General features: G+C 45.7%; 2 protein-coding genes across 6 annotated transcripts in view; one reads left to right on the top strand and one right to left on the bottom strand.

Moving 5' to 3' along the window:
* HDAC8 (histone deacetylase 8) overlaps positions 1 to 19,989 on the bottom strand; it is a 127,262-nt gene that overhangs the window by 886 nt on the left and 106,387 nt on the right. For 3 of the 5 annotated variants that reach the window (XM_073360606.1, XM_073360601.1, XM_073360605.1), the window contains one exon: positions 18,696 to 18,801. The exons of the other annotated variants lie outside the window; for them this stretch is intronic. In XM_073360606.1, coding sequence (XP_073216707.1) covers positions 18,696 to 18,801 — 106 coding nt within the window. The remainder of the gene's footprint in view (positions 1 to 18,695; positions 18,802 to 19,989) is intronic. 5 annotated transcript variants of the gene reach the window in all.
* The window catches only part of LOC140917533 (uncharacterized), a 204,297-nt gene that overhangs the window by 118,857 nt on the left and 65,451 nt on the right, over positions 1 to 19,989 (top strand). The window lies entirely within an intron of this gene.

Raw genomic sequence — 19,989 nt, 5'->3', positions numbered from 1 at the left:
AGCAGATCAAATTCCCAACATGCCAGACAACATCTTGTTCTCATTGAGGGGGTTTGTGCAGGGTTCCACAGCTCTCTTTCAAACCCAGCTTTAAGGGGCTGCTAAGGGGAACGAATCATTTTCATTAAGCATTTGGACTGGAGACTAATAATTAGTTCAAATGTATCAGCCATGAACCCTTCATTTCCTTAGGTCTTTGCTTGCTCAGGATGTCCTATAGGGCTGGAGGCACTGCCTGGCTTCCTTACTCTGAAGACCCTCCCTGGAAGTCAATAATGATTCTGTCTGGGTAAGGGATGCAGGATCTGGTTATTAACTGGAATCATGTTGGATCACAGCAAGCTTTGCATTTTTGTTCTCTGACCACTCTTCTGTCGGAATTTTAACAGATTTAAGCCAGGGTTAGAAAAAGGTCTTCAAGAGCACGGTGTTTAAGGGGCATGTCAATTAAATGCCTGGGTTTGAACCACATGGCTGGTGTGGAGAAAGTAAATAGGAAAGTGTTACTTACCCTCTCACATAACATAAGAACCAGGGCTCACCCAATGAAATTAACAGGCAGCAGGTCTAACACAAACAACAGGAAGTGCTTCTTCACACAACGCAGTGTCACCCTGAGGAATTTGTTACTGGGGACACCGTGAAGGCCAACACTCTAACTGGACTCAAAAAAGAATTAGGTAAGTCCCTGGAGGATAGGACCACCAGTGGCTATTAGCTGGGCTGGGCAGGGACACAACCCCATGCTCTGGGTGTTCCTAGCCTCTGTTTGCCAGAAGCTGGCAGTGGACGACAGGGGATGGATCACTCGATGATTGCCCTGTCCTGTTCATTCCCTCTGAAACTCCTGGCACTGGCCACTGTTGGAGACGGGACACTGGACCATTGGTCTGACCCAATATGGCCGTTCCGATGTTCACAGAGCCCTTAAGCCTGCAGCCCTGCTGACAAGAGCTGTAACCGCTGGACATCTGCCCACTACTCAGGGTTAGGACTAGCTGGCACGCAAATGTGAAGCCATGATAGGACACCGAGGTGCTGCAGTAAGTGATGGTGGTGATCCTCTGACTTCTCCTTTTTCTGAGGCTTGACCATCATCCCTCTACAACATGCTAGCATGACTCCATTGCTGAAATCCTCAGCCAGTTCCCCATCTCCTGTCAGACAGGTTCAAAGGTCCAGCCCTCCCACCAGGAGCAGTGTGTTGCTTCCTGCTTATTGCACAACTCTGACTTCCCACAGAATACTGACTCAAGTTCCAGGCCTTGCTCCTTATCTTCAAGGCGCTCCATAGCCTGGATCGAGCAGATGAGACTGTTCTTGACAACTTCTCTCCTCTGGCATGCTGGATCTCTCTACAGTCTGTGCAGGAGAGACTTCCTCAGGAGCCAACCTGAGTCTGTGGAACAAACTCCCCCAAGAACTAAGGACCATCACAAACCTCCCCATCATCCGCTCGAAGGGCCAGACGCATTTCTTTGGCCTCTCTTCTCTAATATAAACACGTGGCAGCAGGTACAGAATTATACAAACCTGCAGACCCAAGTAGTGTACTGCACACTTCTCATCCTGGGGGCGGACATGACAGATGTTAGCATGCTGCTTATCGAACGACTAGAAGGCGCTCAGATACTCCAGCGACGAGTGCAGTGTGAGAACCCTAGATTTTTCCAGCCAAGATTAGGGGCCTGCTCCCATTGAAATCTAAGGGAGTTTTGCTATTTTCTAGGCTTCAGTGGGTGAAGGGATCAGGCCATAAGATGGGGAAAAAACACATGTGGGCTTAAATTGTGAAAGTCAGGAGGCCCAAGTATATGTATGGACTGATAAGCGAATCAATTACTGGCCTGACAGCCCTACATACAGATGGATACCCTCTCTACTGACATGACAACATATACATGGCAAGCTTCCCTCCCACTGCCCTGCTGACTCACCTGGTCCCTGACCCTGAGAAACCTTCCCAATGGGTGACAGACTCCACCGCTTATTCAGTCCTACTCCTCCATGCTGAGGCCCCAGTTGTAACAGTGGCTTTTGTGATGGGGACACCATCCATATTCATCCCCACTGCTCTTGGGAGGCAGGGAAGGGCTGTTATCCATGGAGTACAGACAGGGAACCGGGATCCAGAGAAGCCAAGGGCACATCCACACAGAAACGCTACAGCTATATAGCAGTAGGGCTGCATTTGTGCCACTGTAGTGTAGACACTTACTGCAGCAATAGAAGGGATCTCCCATCACTGTTGTAACTCCACCCCTCTGAGAGATAGAAGTGGCATCTACCCCAGGGCTTAGCTTCATTAAATCACACAGGGTACAATATTTTCCACAGCCCTGGGTGATGTAGTTAAGCTGGCCTAGCTTTGTAGCACAGACCAACCCACAGTGACATGCCTAACGTTATACAGGCAGTTTGGGGTGCAGCAGGTCTCCAGAGTCCTAGGCTAGCGCCATAACCACTAAGCCATCCTGGGAAACAGAAGACTAATCTTGTCTCCCTTTGATGAACAAAAACTCCTGTAAGCCCTTGGATCTCCTCAAAGCAGCTGCAGTGCCAGGAAGGTGAATGGCAATTCTGTATCTACACACAAGCGAAGGTCTAGGTTAGATCTCAGCAGATGTAAATCGGCATCAATGGCGCTGAGGATCTGGGCCTATTTACAGCTTTTATTCTTTAGGTCTCAAACAGGAAGAAGTGGCTAGGGCTTCCCAGGACTCTTGGCAAACAATTTGTAGACTCAGAGACATTAAGGTCAGAAGGGACCATTATGATCATCTAGTCTGACCTTCTGCACAATGCAGGCCACAGAATCTCACCCATCCACTCCTGCAATAAGCCTGTCACCTATGTCTGAGCTACTGAAGTCCTCAAATCATGGTTTAAAGACTTCAAGGTGCAGAGAATCCTCCAGCAAGTGACCCGTGCCCCATGCTGCAGTGGAAGGTGAAAAACCCCCAGGGCCTCTTCCAATCAGCCATGGAGGAAAATTCCTTCCCGACCCCAAATATGGCGATCAGCTGAACCCTGAGCATGTGGGCAAGATTCACCAGCCAGATACCCAGGAAAGAATTCTCTGTAGTAACTCAGATCCCACCCCATCTAACATCCCATCACAGGCCACTGGGCCTATTTACCACGAATAGTTAAAGATCAATTAATTGCCAAATTCATGTTATCCCATCATACCTTCTCCTCCAGAAACTTATTGAGTTTAATCTTGAAGCTAGATAGGTCTTTTGCCCCCACTGCTACCCTTGGAAGGCTGTTCCAGAACTTCACTCCTCTGATGGTTAGAAACCTTTGTCTAATTTCGAGTCTAAACTTCCTGATGGCCAGTTTATATCCATTTGCTCTTGTGTCCACACTGGTACTAAGCTTAAATAATTCCTCTCCCTCCCTGATATTTATCCCTCTGATATATTTATAGAGAGCAATCATATCTCCCCTCAGCCTTCATTTGGTTAAGCTAAACAAGCCAAGCTTCTTGAGTCTCCTTTCATAAGACAGGTTTTCCATTCCTTGGATCATCCTAGTAGCCCTTTTCTGTACCTGTTCCAGTTTGAATTCATCCTTCTTAAACATGGGACACCAGAACTACACACAGTATTCCAGATGAGGTCTCACCAGGGCCTTGTATAACGGTACTAACACCTCCTTATCTCTACTGGAAATACCTCGCCTGATGCATTCCAAGACCGCATTAGCTTTTTTCACAGCCATATCACATTGGTGGCTCATAGTAATCCTGTAATCAACCAATACTCCAAGGTCCTTCTTCTCCTCCGTTACTTCCAATTGATGCGTCCCCAGCTTAGAACTAAAATTCTTGTTATTAATCCCTAAATGCATGACCTTACACTTCTCACTATTAAATTTCATCCTATTACTCCAGTTTACAAGGTCATCCAGATCTTCCTGTATGTTATCCCGGTTCTTCTCTGAATTGGCAATACCTCCCTCCTTTGTATCATCCGCAAACTTTATTAGCACACTCCCACTTTTTGTGCTGAGGTCAGTAATAAAAAGATTAGATAAGATTGGTCCCAAAACCAATCCCCGAGGAACTCCACTGGTAACTTCCCTCCAGCCTGACAGTTCACCTTTCAGTATGACCCGCTGTAGTCTCCCCTTTAACAAATTCCTTATCCACCTTTCAATTTTCATATTGATCCCCATCTTTTCCAATTTAACTAATAATTCCCCATGTGGCACCGTATCAAGCGCCTTACTGAAATCTAGGTAAATTAGATCCACTGCCTTTCCTTTGTCTAAAAAAATCTGTTACTTTCTCAAAGAAGGAGATCAGCTTTGGCACGATCTACCTTTTGTAAAACCATGTTGTATTTTGTCCCATTTACCATTGACCTCAATGTCCTTAACTACTTTCTCCTTCAAAAATTTTTCCAAGACCTTGCATACTACAGATGTCAAACTAACAGGCCTACAGTTACCCGGATCACCTTTTTCCCTTTCTTAAAAATAGGAACTATTTTAGCAATTCTCCAGTCATAGGGTACAACCCCTTAGTTTACAGATTCATTAAAAATTCTTGCTAATGGGCTTGCAATTTCATGTGTGAATTCCTTTAATATTCTTGGATGAAGATTATCTGGGCCACCCGATTTAGTCCCATTAAGCTGTTCGAGTTTCGCTTCTACCTCGCATGTGGTAATATCCACCTCCATATCCTCATTCCCATTTGTCATCCTGCCATTATCCCTAAGATCCTCATTAAAGACTGAGGCAAAGTATTTATTTAGATATTGGGCCATGCCTAGATTATCCTTAACTTCCACTCCATCCTCAGTGTTTAGTGATCCCACTTCTTCTTTCTTTGTTTTCTTCTTATTTATATGGCTATAGAACCTTTTACTATTGGTTTTAATTCCCTTTGCAAGGTCCAACTCTACTTGACTTTTAGCCTTTCTCACTTTATCCCTACATGTTCTGACCTCAATAAGGTAGCTTTCCTTGCTGATCCCTCCCATCTTCCACTCCCTGTATGCTTTCTGCTTTTTCTTAATCACCTCTCTGAGATGCTTGCTCATCCAGCTTGGTCTACAACTCCTGCCTATGAATGTTTTCCCCTTTCTTGGGATGTAGGCTTCCGATAGCTTCTCCAGCTTTGACTTGAAGTAATCCCAGGCCTCCTCTGCCTTTAGATACATAAGTTCTTCAGTCCAATCCACTTCACTAACTAATTTGGCAACTCTAGCTCAGTTACTTTCAAATATGCAACAACTACAACTTAATAAAGATGGCACACAGGCCTGCGCCAGTATTCCCTCCCCCAATTTCAACACTACCAATTTCTCTGTAGACTCACTGCTTTACATCCCAAACAGATCATAAAGGCTTTTACTGCATGCCCAAGGAATGGATGCACCACTGTGTAAATTTACTGCTTTGCACAGTAGTTAGGGTCTGTTATGACCAGCACAGACTTGGCTGGAAAAGCCGACAGCAGCCAGAACAACTGAGCAGTCAGCAAAGCAAAGACTGAAATTAAGAACAGACTTGAGTGTGTTGCAGAATTGTAGCTGTACTAAGGTATCGTTCACACCTTGCTGGCCCATGGTCATCGCCGCCCTAAACTAAACCAATGGGACCCTCTGCTTTTCACAGATGGAGACTTATGAAATTATCATCATCTCGCTACGTCACCGCATGCTGATGGTGCATCACACCACAGCAGCGTAACAATGTCACCTTATCAGGTCTCTCCCTAGCTGCTGGGAGGACTGAGGTCTCTTTCCTCTCCTCCTCCCAGTTCTGGATCTTGACTCAATACATGCCTGCTGGTATGGAGGGGAGGACAGCATTTGAGAAGCCAATCTCAGTAGCTTTCTGCTCTGCCGGAGCCACATGTGCACTAGGCAGCATAACACCATACCCCTAAGTGGGCTACTGGCTGTGTGACTGAATCTAGCACCTTGGGATCTTAAAGCATGAGCCTCTCTTGCCTGAGTTAAGAGACTAACCCAGGCTGGTGCAGGCTCAGCCACTACTAGAGGAGGGCAGAGCACGGCACAGGGTGGGTGTGGGTTACAGCAGCTCAAGGACTTGCCTGCTCTTGGTGGTCCAGAATGAATTGAGCACTGGTCAGATACTTGCACACCAGAAGGGGTGCAGAGATGAGTGCAAGTGGTGTGTAAACGCTGGGCTGAGGCCCTTTCTCAGGCAGACACACACCTTGGCTCTGCATTGTTTGGCTGGCTCGTTCACCAATTGATTTATATTTACTAAATACTTAAATTAAAGCTGTAAAGAAAGGAAAGGGCAGAAAGAAAACACACCATGCTGCAGAACAGGACACTTCGGTATGGGCTGCTTCCCTGTGTGCCCCAGGCCTTTGTTATTCTCCATTGTTCTGCTTTTTTGGCACCATGGAAAGCAGTTTGTTTTATTTTCTGTTCTTCAGGCAGCCAATTAAGCACTTCAGGCACATTTAATCAGTGATGCTTTCATTTTATTTGTTTCAGCCAGACAGCCTCTAAACACTTGGCAAGACTGGTGCCAACTGGCAAGCACACGCTGCATTCTTACACAACAGCCAGCTGAGCTGCATTTCAACAGACTTGACAGTCTAACTTCATTTAAAGAAATGAACCCTTAGACAGGCAATTCCGGCTTGGAACTGCAGAGAGAGGAGTGCATGTTTATATATATCCTACTCTACACTGGGAACACTGTGCCCCTCAAGACTGTTCACATCCCCGCTTTTAATCAAAATATAATTTAAACCTGGGTGGCTGAAGCCTGGCTCACAGGTCATTTAAAGGATCCTATAATGTGACACACAGCTGCCTTCATCTTTAATACAGAATTAGAGGCTCCCAGCATTCAATGCTCCATGTAGAGCAGCAGTTGGGTCATGATGGAAAATTGCATGGCAGGAGCTGTACTCTCTGCAGTTTGCACATCAATACTCAACATGGACTGAGCATGGGTGCGAGTGGCTACATTTCATGCAAATTAAGTGAGGTTCTCAGATTCCTCTCAAGTTACCAACACAGCTCTCAGCTGTTGCGAACCAGTTCTTAGCACCTAAGGTGCACAAGCAATGGTGCATAGGGAGAGGAGGTTACAGTGATGTTAAACAGGCTGCAGCAGGGCCAGGAAAATTAGCAACAGCCAGTATCTGACTAGCTGTGAGGGCGACTCACCCACGCCTCAGGGTGCAGTTATTGCTTAAGAGCAGAGGAGGGGATGCAAATTTTTGTAGACAGAAGTCGGGATGCAGGATCCCTTCATGAGGGGGGCTGGCCCCCTGTATAAAGCCAGGTTGTTAATCAGATTCCCACTGATTTACACTCGTCTCCCACAGTATTCTTGCCAGCAATTTAAAAAAGTATGGATTGGATGAATGGATTATATGGTGGATAGAAAGCTGGCTAGATCGTCGGGCTCAATGGGTAGTGACCAATGGCTCCATGTCTAGTTGGCAGCTGGTATCAAGCAGAGTGCCCCAGGGGTCTGTCCTTGGGCCAGTTTTGTTCAACATCTTCATTAAGGATCTGGATGATGGGATGGATGGCACCCTCAGCAAGTTCACGGATGACACTTAGCTGCGGGGAGACGTAAATAAGCTGGAGGGTAGGGATAGGTCCCAGAGTGACCAAGACAAATTGGAGGATTGGGCCAAAAGAAATCTGATGAGGTTCAATAAGGACAAGTGCAGAGTCCTGCACTTAGGACAGAAGAATCCCATGCACCGCTACAGACTAGTGACCAACTGGCTAAGTGGCAGTTCTGCAGAAAAGGAGCTGGGGATTACAGTGGACGAGAAGCTGGATATGAGTCAGCAGTGTGACCTTGTTGCCAAGAAGGCTTACGGCTTATTGGGCTGCATTAGTGGGGGCACTACCAGCAGATCGAGGGAAGTGATTATTCCCCTCTGTTCAGCACTGGTGAGACCACATCTGGAGTATTTCATCCAGTTTTGGTCTCCCCACTACAGAAAGGATGTGGACAAATTAGAGAGAGTCCAGTGGAGGGCAACGAAAATTATTAGGGGGCTGGGGCACATGACTTATGAGGAGAGACTGAGAGAACTGGGCTTATTTAGTCTACAGAAAAGATGAGTGAGGGGGGATTTGATAGCTGCTTTCAACTACCTGAAAGGGGGTTCCAAAGAGGATGGATCTAGACTCTTCTCAGTGGTAGCAGATGACAGAACAAGAAGCAATGGTCTCAAGGTGCAGTGGGGGAGGTCTAGGTTGGATATTAGGAAACACTTTTCATTAGGAGGGTGGTGAAGCACTGGAATGGGTTACCTAGGGAGGTGATGGAATCTCCATCCTTAGAGGTTTTTAAGGCCCGGCTTGACAAAGCCTTGGCTGGGATGATTTAGTTGGTGTTGGTCCTGCCTTGAGCAGGGGGTTGGACTAGATGACCTCCTGAGGTCTCTTCGAACCCTAATCTTCTATGATTGTATGATCTGAGGTAGGGATCAGAGGACTTAATTTGCACTACTGCACTTCTCCATTCAGCTGCGTCTTCTCTTCAGCACTGACTCAAATTGCAGCCTCACCAAAGTGCACAGGAGTCTCTTCCCACTATCTGGGGAGTGGAATGTACCCTCACTCCAGCAGTTAGCCAGGGCAAGAGTATCCTCCGCTTGATCAAAGCCAGTGCTGGCTCCTTTGAGATAGACAGGCAGGGAGGACAGGAACGCCCAGGATTCATTTATGGGCTGTGTTCTCCAGGAGGTCGGACTAGATGATCACAGTGGTCCCTTCAGGCCCTGGAATCTATGAATCTTTAAGCCTCTTTCTCCCTCAAGTTCATGAACTGAAATTCCATTTTCTTTAAATCTGGGCTTGGGCTCACAGTGGTGAAGCCTCTTCCAGTTATAAACAGACCTGACATCACATCCAGTAAGTGCAGTTCCCAGGGCACTATGGCAATTGGAGGAAAACAGCTAATTCCCAAACAACAGGTGCTTGCAGCAGTGACTGTTACCCACCTATCACCAGAGTCAGAGATGGGGTCTGCACATTCTCATGCTTGGGATGCACCAATGGCGCAGCTTCAACTGGCAGAACTTTCTAGCAGCAGAGCCCACTGAAGTCCTCCCACCCCCTTCCCTCAGTGCTCCTGAATCCTGTTAGGGCAAAACTATAAAAGGGGATGCTGGGCTCTGGCCCCCTTTCTAGGTCCAAACAGGATTCCAAGGAAGAGAAGGTGGCAGGTGGGAGTGTGAACATGCAAAGTCCGTCTCAAAGAACTCCGGTTACAGGTGAGTAACCTTCAGTTCTTCTTCAAGGGGCCTTTGCACATTCCCAGGACTTTTGCAATAGTCGGATCCATAGCACTCCTGCCTCCGGACAATGGGCTGCAGCGTGCTAGTTACACACTGATTGTCATACTGAGCCTCCAATCTGGCTGGCAGATCAAGGGAACAGGGTTTTGTAAGGGTGTGACACAAGCTGCAGGTGGCAGCCCTATAGATCTCTAAAGTTGGAGTAGGTCTAAGGTAGGCCATGGACACCGACTTGGCCCTTGCGCAGTGTGATCTAAGCCCCACTGGGACAGGAACAGAGATCTGCTGCACCATTCCACCACACAAAGCCTCGCCCACATACAGAGGCACTCTGATGCAACTGATTTCTATTCTTTCCCCGTAGGAGTTGGACAGTGTGGGTGATTTCTGAACTGCTCAGACCTGTCCAGCTAGAAAGCTGAGGCTCTCCTGCTATCTAAGGCATGTAACTTTGCCTCTCCTGAGTGAGGTCTAGGGAAAATATACTGGCAAGTTAATGGACTGGTTAAGTGGAAGTCTGTCACCACCTCCGAGAGGAACTGACGGTGTGGATGAAGAACCACTTTGTTTGTGGAGGGCTGTAAAAGATGGGGCAGCTGTCAGAGCCTTTAGCTCACTTGCTCTTCTAGCAGATGACATGGTCACAAGGAAGCTTGTCAACTGAAAAGTGAAACAGGGAACATTGTTCCAAACCTCAAACAGAGCCTCCATGAGCTAAGTACCAAGACTAAGGTCCCATGTTGGGTGGGTTCTTTGACTGCAGTGTAGACATTCATCATTCCCTTCAGAAGTCTCTGTATTGCATCATGACTAAATTAGGGCTGTCAAGTGATTAAAAAATGAATCGGGATTAATCATGCTGTTAAACAATAATAGAATACTATTTATATAAATATTTATGGATGTTTTCCACATTTGCAAATATATTGATTTTAATTACAACACCGAATACAAAATGTACAGTGCTCACTTTATATTTATTATTATAAATATCTGCACTGTAAAAATAATAGTATTTTTCAATTCACTTAATATAACTATTGTATGGCAATCTCTTTCTCATGAAAATTGAACTTACAAATGTAGAACTGTATTAAAAAAAAATCTACATTTGTAAGTTCTGCTTTCACGATATAGAGATTCCACTATGGCAGTGTTTCCCAAACTTGGGACGCTGCTTGTTCAGGGAAAGCCCCTGGAGGGCCGGGCTGGTTTGTTTACCTGCTGCATCCACAGGTTCGGCCGATCGCGGCTCCCACTGGCTGCGGTTCGCCACTGCAGGCCAATGGGGGCTGCGGGAAGCGGCACGAGCCAAGGGATGTATTGGCTGCCACTTCCCGCAGCCCCCATTGGCCTGCAGCGGCGAACCACGGCCAGTGGGAGCCGCGATTGGCCGAACTTGCGGACACGGAATGTAAACAAACTGGCTCGGCCTGCCAGAGGCTTTCCCTGCACAAGTGGTGTCCCAAGTTTGGGAAACACTGCACTATGGTACTTGTATGGGGTGAACTGAAAAATACTATTTCTTTTATCATTTTTACAGTGCAAATATTTGTAATAAAAATAATATAAAGTGAATACTGTACATTTTGTATTCTGTATTGTAATTGAAATCAGTATATTTGAAAATGTAGAAAAACATACAAAATATTTAATACATCTCAATTGGTAGTCTATTGTTTAACAGTGCAATTAGAACTGCGATTAATCATGATTAATTTTTTTAATCACGATTAATTTTTTTGAGTTAATCACGAGTTAACTGTGATTAATTGACAGCCCTAGACTAAATACTGTCTCACTATGCATTAGGAAGTCTTACTATGCATTAGGAAGAAAAGAATCATTTTTCTTTTAGCAGGCAAGTCCATCATAGTTACTAACAAAATGTTAAAGGCTGCAGCCATCCTTTCTACCAATTCATGGAACTGCAGGGTATCTTCCAAAGGAGAAACTGCCAGAAACATAGACATTATCTGGGGACCCCTGAACATCTGGATCCATGTTTGTCTCTTGGAGGTAAATCGACTTCTCAGACAGCGTGTACAGGATCAATAATGGAGGCAGTTCGTCAAGCAGAAGAGACTGATCCAACAGGATTCCCCTTGAGGAGAAGTTTCAGAGTAACAGCCGTGTTAGTCTGTATTCGCAAAAAGAAAAGGAGTACTTGTGGCACCTTAGAGACTAACCAATTTATTTGAGCATGAGCTTTCGTGAGCTACAGCTCACTTCATCGGATGCATACCGTGGAAACTGCAGCAGACTTTATATACACACAGAGAATATGAAACAATACCTCCTCCCACCCCACTGTCCTGCTGGTAATAGCTTATTTAAAGTGATCATTATTAAGCATTATTAAGGATCTACAACCTATGCTAAAGGATGACCCAACACTCTCACAAATCTTGGGAGACAGGCCAGTCCTTGCCTACAGACAGCCCCGCAACCTGAAACAAATACTCACCAACAACCACATATCACACAACAGAACCACTAACTCAGGAACTTATCCTTGCAACAAAGCCCGTTGCCAACTGTGCCCACATATCTATTCAGGGGACACCATCACAGGGCCTAATAACATCAGCCACACTATCAGAGGCTCGTTCAACTGCAGATCCACCAATGTGATCTATGCCATCATGTGCCAACAATGCCCCTCTGCCATTTACATTGGTCAAACTGGACAGTCTCTACGTAAAAGAATAAATGGACACAAATCAGATGTCAAGAATTATAACATTCATAAACCAGTCGGAGAACACTTCAATCTCTCTGGTCACGCAATCACAGACATGAAAGTCGCTATCTTAAAACAAAAAAACTTCAAATCCAGACTCCAGCGAGAAACTGCTGAATTGGAACTCATTTGCAAATTGGATACTATTAATTTAGGCTTAAATAGAGACTGGGAGTGGCTAAGTCATTATGCAAGGTAGCCTATTTCCCCTTGTTTTTTCCTACCCCCCCCTCCCCCAGACGTTCTGGTTTAACTTGGATTTAAACTTGGAGAGTGGTCAGTTTGGATGAGCTATTGCCAGCAGGAGAGTGAGTTTGTGTGTGTGTGTGTATGTGTCCCTGGGAAAAAAAAAAAGGGAGGGGGTGGTGAGAAGGCCTGGATTTGTGCTAGACATGGCCCACCTTGATTACCATGCACATTGTAGGGAGAGTGGTCACTTTGGATGAGCTATTACCAGCAGGAGAGTGAGTTTGTGTGTGTGGTTTTTGGGAGGGGGGTGAGGGGGTGAGAGAACCTGGATTTGTGCAGGAAATGGCCCAACTTGATTATCATGCACATTGTGTAGAGAGTTGTCACTTTGGATGGGCTATTACAAGCAGGAGAGTGAATTTGTGTGTGGTGGGGTGGAGGGTGAGAAAACCTGGATTTGTGCTGGAAATGGCCCAACTTGATGATCACTTTAAATAAGCTATTACCAGCAGGACAGTGGGGTGGGAGGAGGTATTGTTTCATATTCTCTGTGTGTATATAAAGTCTGCTGCAGTTTCCACGGTATGCATCCGATGAAGTGAGCTGTAGCTCACGAAAGCTCATGCTCAAATAAATTGGTTAGTCTCTAAGGTGCCACAAGTACTCCTTTTCTTCTTGAGGAGAAGGTTCCCTATATGCTAATTCCAGTCTTTCTGTAGTTGTGTGATAGCTAGGTGAAGGCCAACTGGACGTCTGGCCCATGGTGTTATCTCCCAGTCCTGCCAGTACTCTGTCTCAGATTCTCTACTATAATTCCCCAGCAGGGAAGAATGCTGATCTATGGCCCCTGTAGAGCTCTCTAGTACAGTGGTTCTCAACCAGGGATACATGTAGCTCTGGGGGTATGCAGTGATCTTCAAGGGGGTACATCAACTCTTCTAGATATTTGCCTAGTTTTACAACAGACTACATAAAAAGCAGTAGCGAAGTTAGTACAAAAAAATGTCATACAACTTGTTTATACTGTTCTATATATTATACACTGAAATGTAATACAATATTTATATTCCAATCAATTTATTTTATAATTATATGGTAAAAATGAGAAAGTAAGCAATTTTTCAGTAACACCGTGCTGTGACACTTTTGTATTTTTATGTCTGATTTGTAAGCAAGGAGTTTTTAAGCGAGGTGAAACTTGGGGGTACACAAAACAAATCAGACTCCTGAGAAAAGTACAGTGGTCTGGAAAGGCTGAAAGCTACTGTATCAGTATATCTGATTCAGGCCTCAGGAGGCAAAGGGGAAGGTAGAGCCTGATCCAGCCTCAGACTATGGATCTGAGGTGGCTGTATGGGAGGCAGTACTAGCCCTGGTAAAAGAAGGATTGAGACAGGTGAGGTATTTCCCCCAGGGGAGTTGGTACTTGTTCTAGGGAGGGGTTCCTGTATATCTGGGGACGCCTGCACCTGCCAGGGAGTGGGTTTAGTAAGTTTCCCTAGAAAGGAAGACAAAAGAAGAGAAATTGGCCCAACCACCTGTGGTTTCTTTCCTGTCTCTTTCTGCCCTGAGGAAATTGTGTTCCATGTTGTGTGAAGGGCTTTCTGATCTGACTGTGGATCCAGGTGCTGAACCTGAGTGACTATGGACCTGGGAGGGACCAATGAATCTGAGGTGACTTCAAGTGCTTCATCCGGCATCACCACTGGAACCCGAAGCCTCATTTCCTTAGGACTATGAGTCTTAAGGCTTTTGCCCTCCACATCACCCCTTGATGTGCATCTCGGTTCCGAGGCATGAGGCTGAAGTCGCAGAACTGATCCATCAGCGTAAAAGCTAGCTAAAAGTGGCACTGGGAATCATCTGTTCTGACAAATCTGGGTCACAGAGCTCTGGCGAGGCTCCTGGTCTGTCTGCTATTGTGGCTGGAGGGAACTGAGGTGGCCGGAACATAGCACCGCCTTTTGTAGCTTTACCCTCAGAACAGTCCGGAACAGAGGAGCACTCTGACAGGCACCATTTTGAAAAGGTTCCACTGGTCCACACTGCACCATTAGCAGATCCCGAGGGTAGAAACATGCAGAGTCCATTGGAAGATGAGTACTTAGCATTACACGGCATGTTCAGTCGCAGGTCTCCAGGGCTTTACAGAGGTGAGAAAACACTAATTCCCACTTTACAGATGGGCTAGAACATCGAGCCTATAGAAACACGTTTCACCTATCTGCCTGCAGGGATCAGTGTAGCAGCCCCCTCTCTTCCTTCTGCTCCCAAAACTAAGCACACTGGCTGTGCAACATGTGTTGTGGGGGACACATGCTGCAGTGCTGCTGCTGAGCACAGAGCTCCAATATGGCAACTCAGATTCCTGCCATCAAGCTAGACGAGGAGGAAGTTCCCCTCCAAGAACAGCAGGCCTGAGGGGAGGTGTATATAGTAACTCATCCTGTCTTCAGCTACTAGCCGGGGCAGGATTGCTCCCTACAGTGTGTTCTCCAGGGCGTCGGTCAGGCTCGTTTTAAGTGACCCAAGGGATGGAGAAAATTCCCTAGCTAGTGGTAGATCTCACCACTTCCTCTCCCTTGTTTTCACCCTGTTGCTCCCGGTTAAGCTCCTGCACCACCTTATATAACTCCTCTCCCTGCTGCTTTCCACCCTTCATGCACCTGTACGTTTCTAGCGCCAACTGGCTGTCGCTTTGCTATACATATTTGTTTCTTGTATTGCTTCCTCATAACCAAACTCTCTAGCTCCTTTCTCATTTTTCTGAGAGCGAGGTGCCCAACAGCTTATGCCCTACTGTAGGTTGATCTAAATAGGGCCCTATACTGATGGGTTAACTAGATTCTTGCTTGGTGAGGCAACCTTATGTATGCAGCCCAGCAAAGCTTTGGCTTTTTTGCTGCTATATTGCATTCCAAGCTCTGTCTCAACTGCTTTCCACTAATTTGCCTAATTATTGCTGCTTTCCCATGCCCTGAATCTCCCTCCCACAGAATATCTGTGCTTTGGATCTGCCCCCCACAATGCATTCACTCATTGTCTTCCCAGGATATCGTATTTTATTTTCCATTTCCCAAGAGCATCTTTAGGGATATGTCCTGCATACCCTCCTCTTCAGTATTACATGGGACCACTTGGCAGATGCCAAGACACCCTGGGCTCTGCTGCCAGCAATATATCAATGATGTTCAGCTGGACATTTGGTTTTGTAAAATGCAACCAGCACCACCACAAGGATGTCCCAGCACCTTCAAGAAATCAGCACCAGGAGAGCAGCTGACTCAAACCGAGCTCAGGCTGGGAAGGGAAAACATCCTAAAGAAATAGTTGAAACCCATCCATCTGCCTTCTATTCTTAACTGCTGCTAAGCTAACCCTGGACAAGTAGGTAGCGAGCTAAGGGACTTCTCCCCTTTCTTCCTCAGGTAACGGGCGGTATAGAAAACCCTGAGACTAGATAGACACAGGCTGTGTGTATACACACTTTTTCTGTTTGCAGTATAACTAGCCTGCCCTCTATCTCTCCTCCTTAGGGGCTCCCTTCTGTTAGCAGAGATGCCTGTGTGTGTTTGGAAGATGATTACAGCTAGGTGACTAGAATCCAACCCCCAAACGCTCTTATAATCCAGTTAGCAATATGATCGTACCACATGGCCCCACTGTTCTCTATCATCCTTAGTTTTCAACCCTCTTTTAACTGAAAAAGTTATTCTAAACAAATACATTGAAGCATAAACCACCAATTTACAACTCATGCTAGAAGCAGCAGTCCTTTCTCTCGTGTGATTTCAATAAAAGCAGGGTTTAATTTAGAGTGCATATGAGACAGGGATCTGAGTTCAGCTGGGCAAATGGTACTCTGGGCACATGGTTCCTATTAAGAATGTTCATCTGGATCTTCCACAAAGGCCCCATGCCTTTTGCATACATTTTGAATGATTTATCATGTACAGTACAGAGGCACAAGTTCTTCCTTCCTTCCCCACAACTGTTTAGAAGTGGTTGTAAATCCAAGATGGTAATCATAAACCACAAGTTTGTACAGGTCTCCAGAATGCCGAGACATTTCTAACGTAAGACTCTAATCACATTTATGGGGGGAAGGGTACATTATTGAACAGAATACATGATGCAAAATAATCTGTTCCCCAAATTTACATCATATATAGTCCTCTCAACTCCTGTGACCTACTATGTATTTCTGTATGGAGCCTCATTTATCTCCCTAGCATGAATGACTCGTAGCACTGTGCGTGTTCACAAGAGAACATAAAATTTTATACTTTTCAGAAGTCCCTTTCTTACAAAACAGCATCAGCACTAATCCAATAATCAAACACCCACTGTTTTCTCAGAGGCCAGTTAATGGGCATTTGTGTTGTGCAGTCCAGCACACACCTTCTGATTTGTATTTTCACTGATCCAGATGATACCAGGCATTTTAAATGGACACTGATGTGACACAAATCTTTTCTACAGTGATTCTACCTCTACATAAGATTGTTAAAACTGAATACTAAGGTCAAATTCACTTTTCCCCGGTACTGCTTTTGGTGATATTTCTGCAATCCACTTACGGTTCATGCAGTAAAATGAAATTGGTCAGTTTCAGTTTCCCTGCAGCACAGGTCCTGCGGTGCATACAGCATGGCAGAAGGGTACTTTTTAGAGTATGTTTAAACCAATTATATAAGAAACCATGTACCAAGTCACAACACCTTTTTTAAAATATAAAGGAAATCCTAATTTTCTCCCTACACAGAGCTGGGAGTGTCTTTTATAACTTGACTTCTATCTAGTTCAGAATGGCAATGGAATGTGGGACTTGAAGAAAGAGCCCTAATCTGCATTTAAGTAATTACAAAACTTTGCTCAAGCACTTGTGATGCAGGATGGGAGCACATCTGGACTAAAATATGTAATTTACACTAATAGGGGTATCCTGATATAATGCTAGCTCCTCCACCTTTGGAAACTGGCTGGTCCAGCAGCTGTGACCCGTTCTAAGAATGTACATGAATGCTGCTGTGGCCAGGTAACCCCACTCCAAGACACAGTGGCTTTACAGATGGGTTGCAAACTAGTTAGATTCAGTCTCATCTTTTCACAGAGTAGAAGGCACTGGAGAGTTCAGTGAATTGGGACTGGAACTGGGCTAGGAGCTTTCCAACCTTGGGTGGCTATTTGGTGGTTTACAAGAAATGAATTCGGGTTCCCAATGTAGTTCCCAATGGACCAACTCAAGGCACCTCCATTGCACATGGCACTCACTGGCCTCCTTGTCATCGGACTCCAGAGAGGCCAAGGAATGAATGGGCCATGAAGAGCAATCTTCCCTCTCACCTCTAGAGATCACCCTTCCACGTCAGCGTAAAGCATGGTACTAAGAGGGTGTGGGAGAATCTGCTGCTGCCTGTGCTGGTCAGTTCTGGGGATATAGGATGGAGTGCAGTCGCCAGGGCTCTTGATACAGCACCTGGCACAAAGCTAAATTTTAAGTTAAAATATTCCTAAAGGAGGGTGTGTGTCTGAGCCAGGCGTGTGTGTCTGTAGGGAGGGGGGAAGGAAAGAGAGTAGTGCAAGCCTGAGATGGTGCCAGAGGCAGGTTAATGGAATTAATGACTAAAATTGGGCACCCAAACTGGTGCAACTGAAGGTTGCATTCGGCAGTGTACCAATAACCCGATGTCTGAAATCGGTTGGTGGAGCATTGGGCATTTTATAGACACCGTCCCATTCAATACAGAAATGAAGACCAGTCAGACCATGGGTGGCAGCATGGAACGCTCTATCCTGATCTAAGCAGCTGGGCCAGACCCGCTGTTCCCCACGCGCCACTAGACAGTTCAGAGCAGCTGAAGCGTGCTCCGTAAATGTCCCTAGAATTGGGAATCTTGAGAGGTGTGTGTGCAGGAGTGGGGAGTTAAGAGGTCCTTGGCTGCGGGCACGTCCCCTGTTGTTCCAGCAGAGCCCAGATCTGTTGACCTTTGGGGCATGGTATAAACTCAATTCTCTTGGCTGGTGTCAGAGATTTAGCTTTAGTGGACACATGAGCCTATTGCTCTGTTGTTAACGAATTCTGTGCTTGCTTTACTGTCTGTGGCTGCTGTACAGACAGGTTTAAACAACGAAAAATAAACAACCACAAGGCCCTGGGGTCTCTGCAGGCTGCCCTTCTGAAATGAAGAGGACAACAGCTGTGGACTGCCTTTTATAGAATTCCACGGGCCAGAGACCACAGTGCAGTGGTCATGCCTATAGAAACATTTGCACTTCACAACCAACCCGTTACCATATCCAACGCTGGGCAGAAGATGGATGTCATTGTATATTATGACTTGCCAAGCACATGGAGTACAGCTTCGTAGCCAGGGCCATAAAGATACCAAGAGAAATATTCTCCTCCTTAATGTATTATTTTTGGATTTTCCAACAGCCAGCAGTTGGTCTCCCAGGGCAGTAAGGTGGCAGGAGGTTGGGGAAGCTCACCTTTGATGATGCTGAGGATTTCTTGGACTTTGTGTGGCTCGTTGCGGTCTGGCCTGCAGCTCGGTGTGATCTCCAGCACGTAATCAGGACCATACTTTGTGAAAAACTGCAGGGAAAGGGAAATCAGCAAAGTTGTTGCTGTGCAGGGCAGAAATGGTGTGGGTGAGGTTCAAGGAGAGCTGTCCTGAAAACAATGCAGTAGGGGGAAGCATCTGCGGTGGGACTTGAGGTAGTGGAGACAGACTCCCATCCTTGTTGTCCACTAGATTCCAAATGTGCTCCTGAAATCCCAGATGGAGAGCTTTTCTCTCTCTCTAGTTTAGTGTCTATTTCCCATCTCTATTCAGGAGACTGAGTTTCTTCCCAGCTCTGCCACTGATCCACTCATCTGTAAAATACCTCTTCCCCTCCAAGGCAGCTCACATAGTTTAATTAATTAATGCATGTGTTATGGAGCTTCTACCTGCTTGAACTCTACAACTGCTCTAACAATTCAAGTTCCATATATGAGACATATTTTACAGCACTGCAGCTGTGAATACAATTTTATTTTTCATCCCCCTTGGCACATCCGGCAAATCCATTTAGCATTGTTATATCACACACTTGGGTACCTACACACCTGCCTGTATTAAATGAGAACACACAATGAAATCAACACTCCGGCTGGATTTCCTTGTGCTAGAGTGGTGACACTTTGAACCCACCCCCCTGCACAGCTCTAGCACAATACATTCTTTCACTGGCATGATCCCTGCACACCGGGAAGGTGCTACATCAGACAGGAATTACAGTAAGGAACAGGGCTCGGCACAAGATTGTTAACATACCTCTCCATACAATGTGCTACAGATGTGCAACTAAGTCTATAGGAGAAACACTGAAGTTTTTCACATTAATACAGAATACCATAAATTATTGCGTGAGCACACAACACCAAGCACAGAGCCAGCACATGGGAGGTTTTAAAAATTCAGCTGGTTTTGAGTTAAGTGTGTTAAAAAATGTATACATTTGAATTTAAACTTAGCCTAAAAGGTTGGCCAGTTTACAAGAAAGTAATTAGGCATGCAGGAATCAGGCTTATTCTATAAAATTAAGGGAAAGCCAAACTAGCTGGACTCCCCCGCGTCATTAAATGATACACAGGGCTAATATCGGAAAGGTGTCATTTGGCAGCTCTAGCAGCTGAGATCCCCCGTTTATCTACAAATACGTACAGCACAGGCAACAGCTGTGAAAGCTTTCCCACACTGAGCCAATAACGTTCTTCAATTCTGATTACCAGCAACCA

This window comes from Lepidochelys kempii, chromosome 9, assembly GCF_965140265.1.
Source record: "Lepidochelys kempii isolate rLepKem1 chromosome 9, rLepKem1.hap2, whole genome shotgun sequence".
NCBI classification, from domain to species: domain Eukaryota; kingdom Metazoa; phylum Chordata; order Testudines; family Cheloniidae; genus Lepidochelys; species Lepidochelys kempii.
This window is presented reverse-complemented; position numbering and strand designations above follow the sequence as displayed.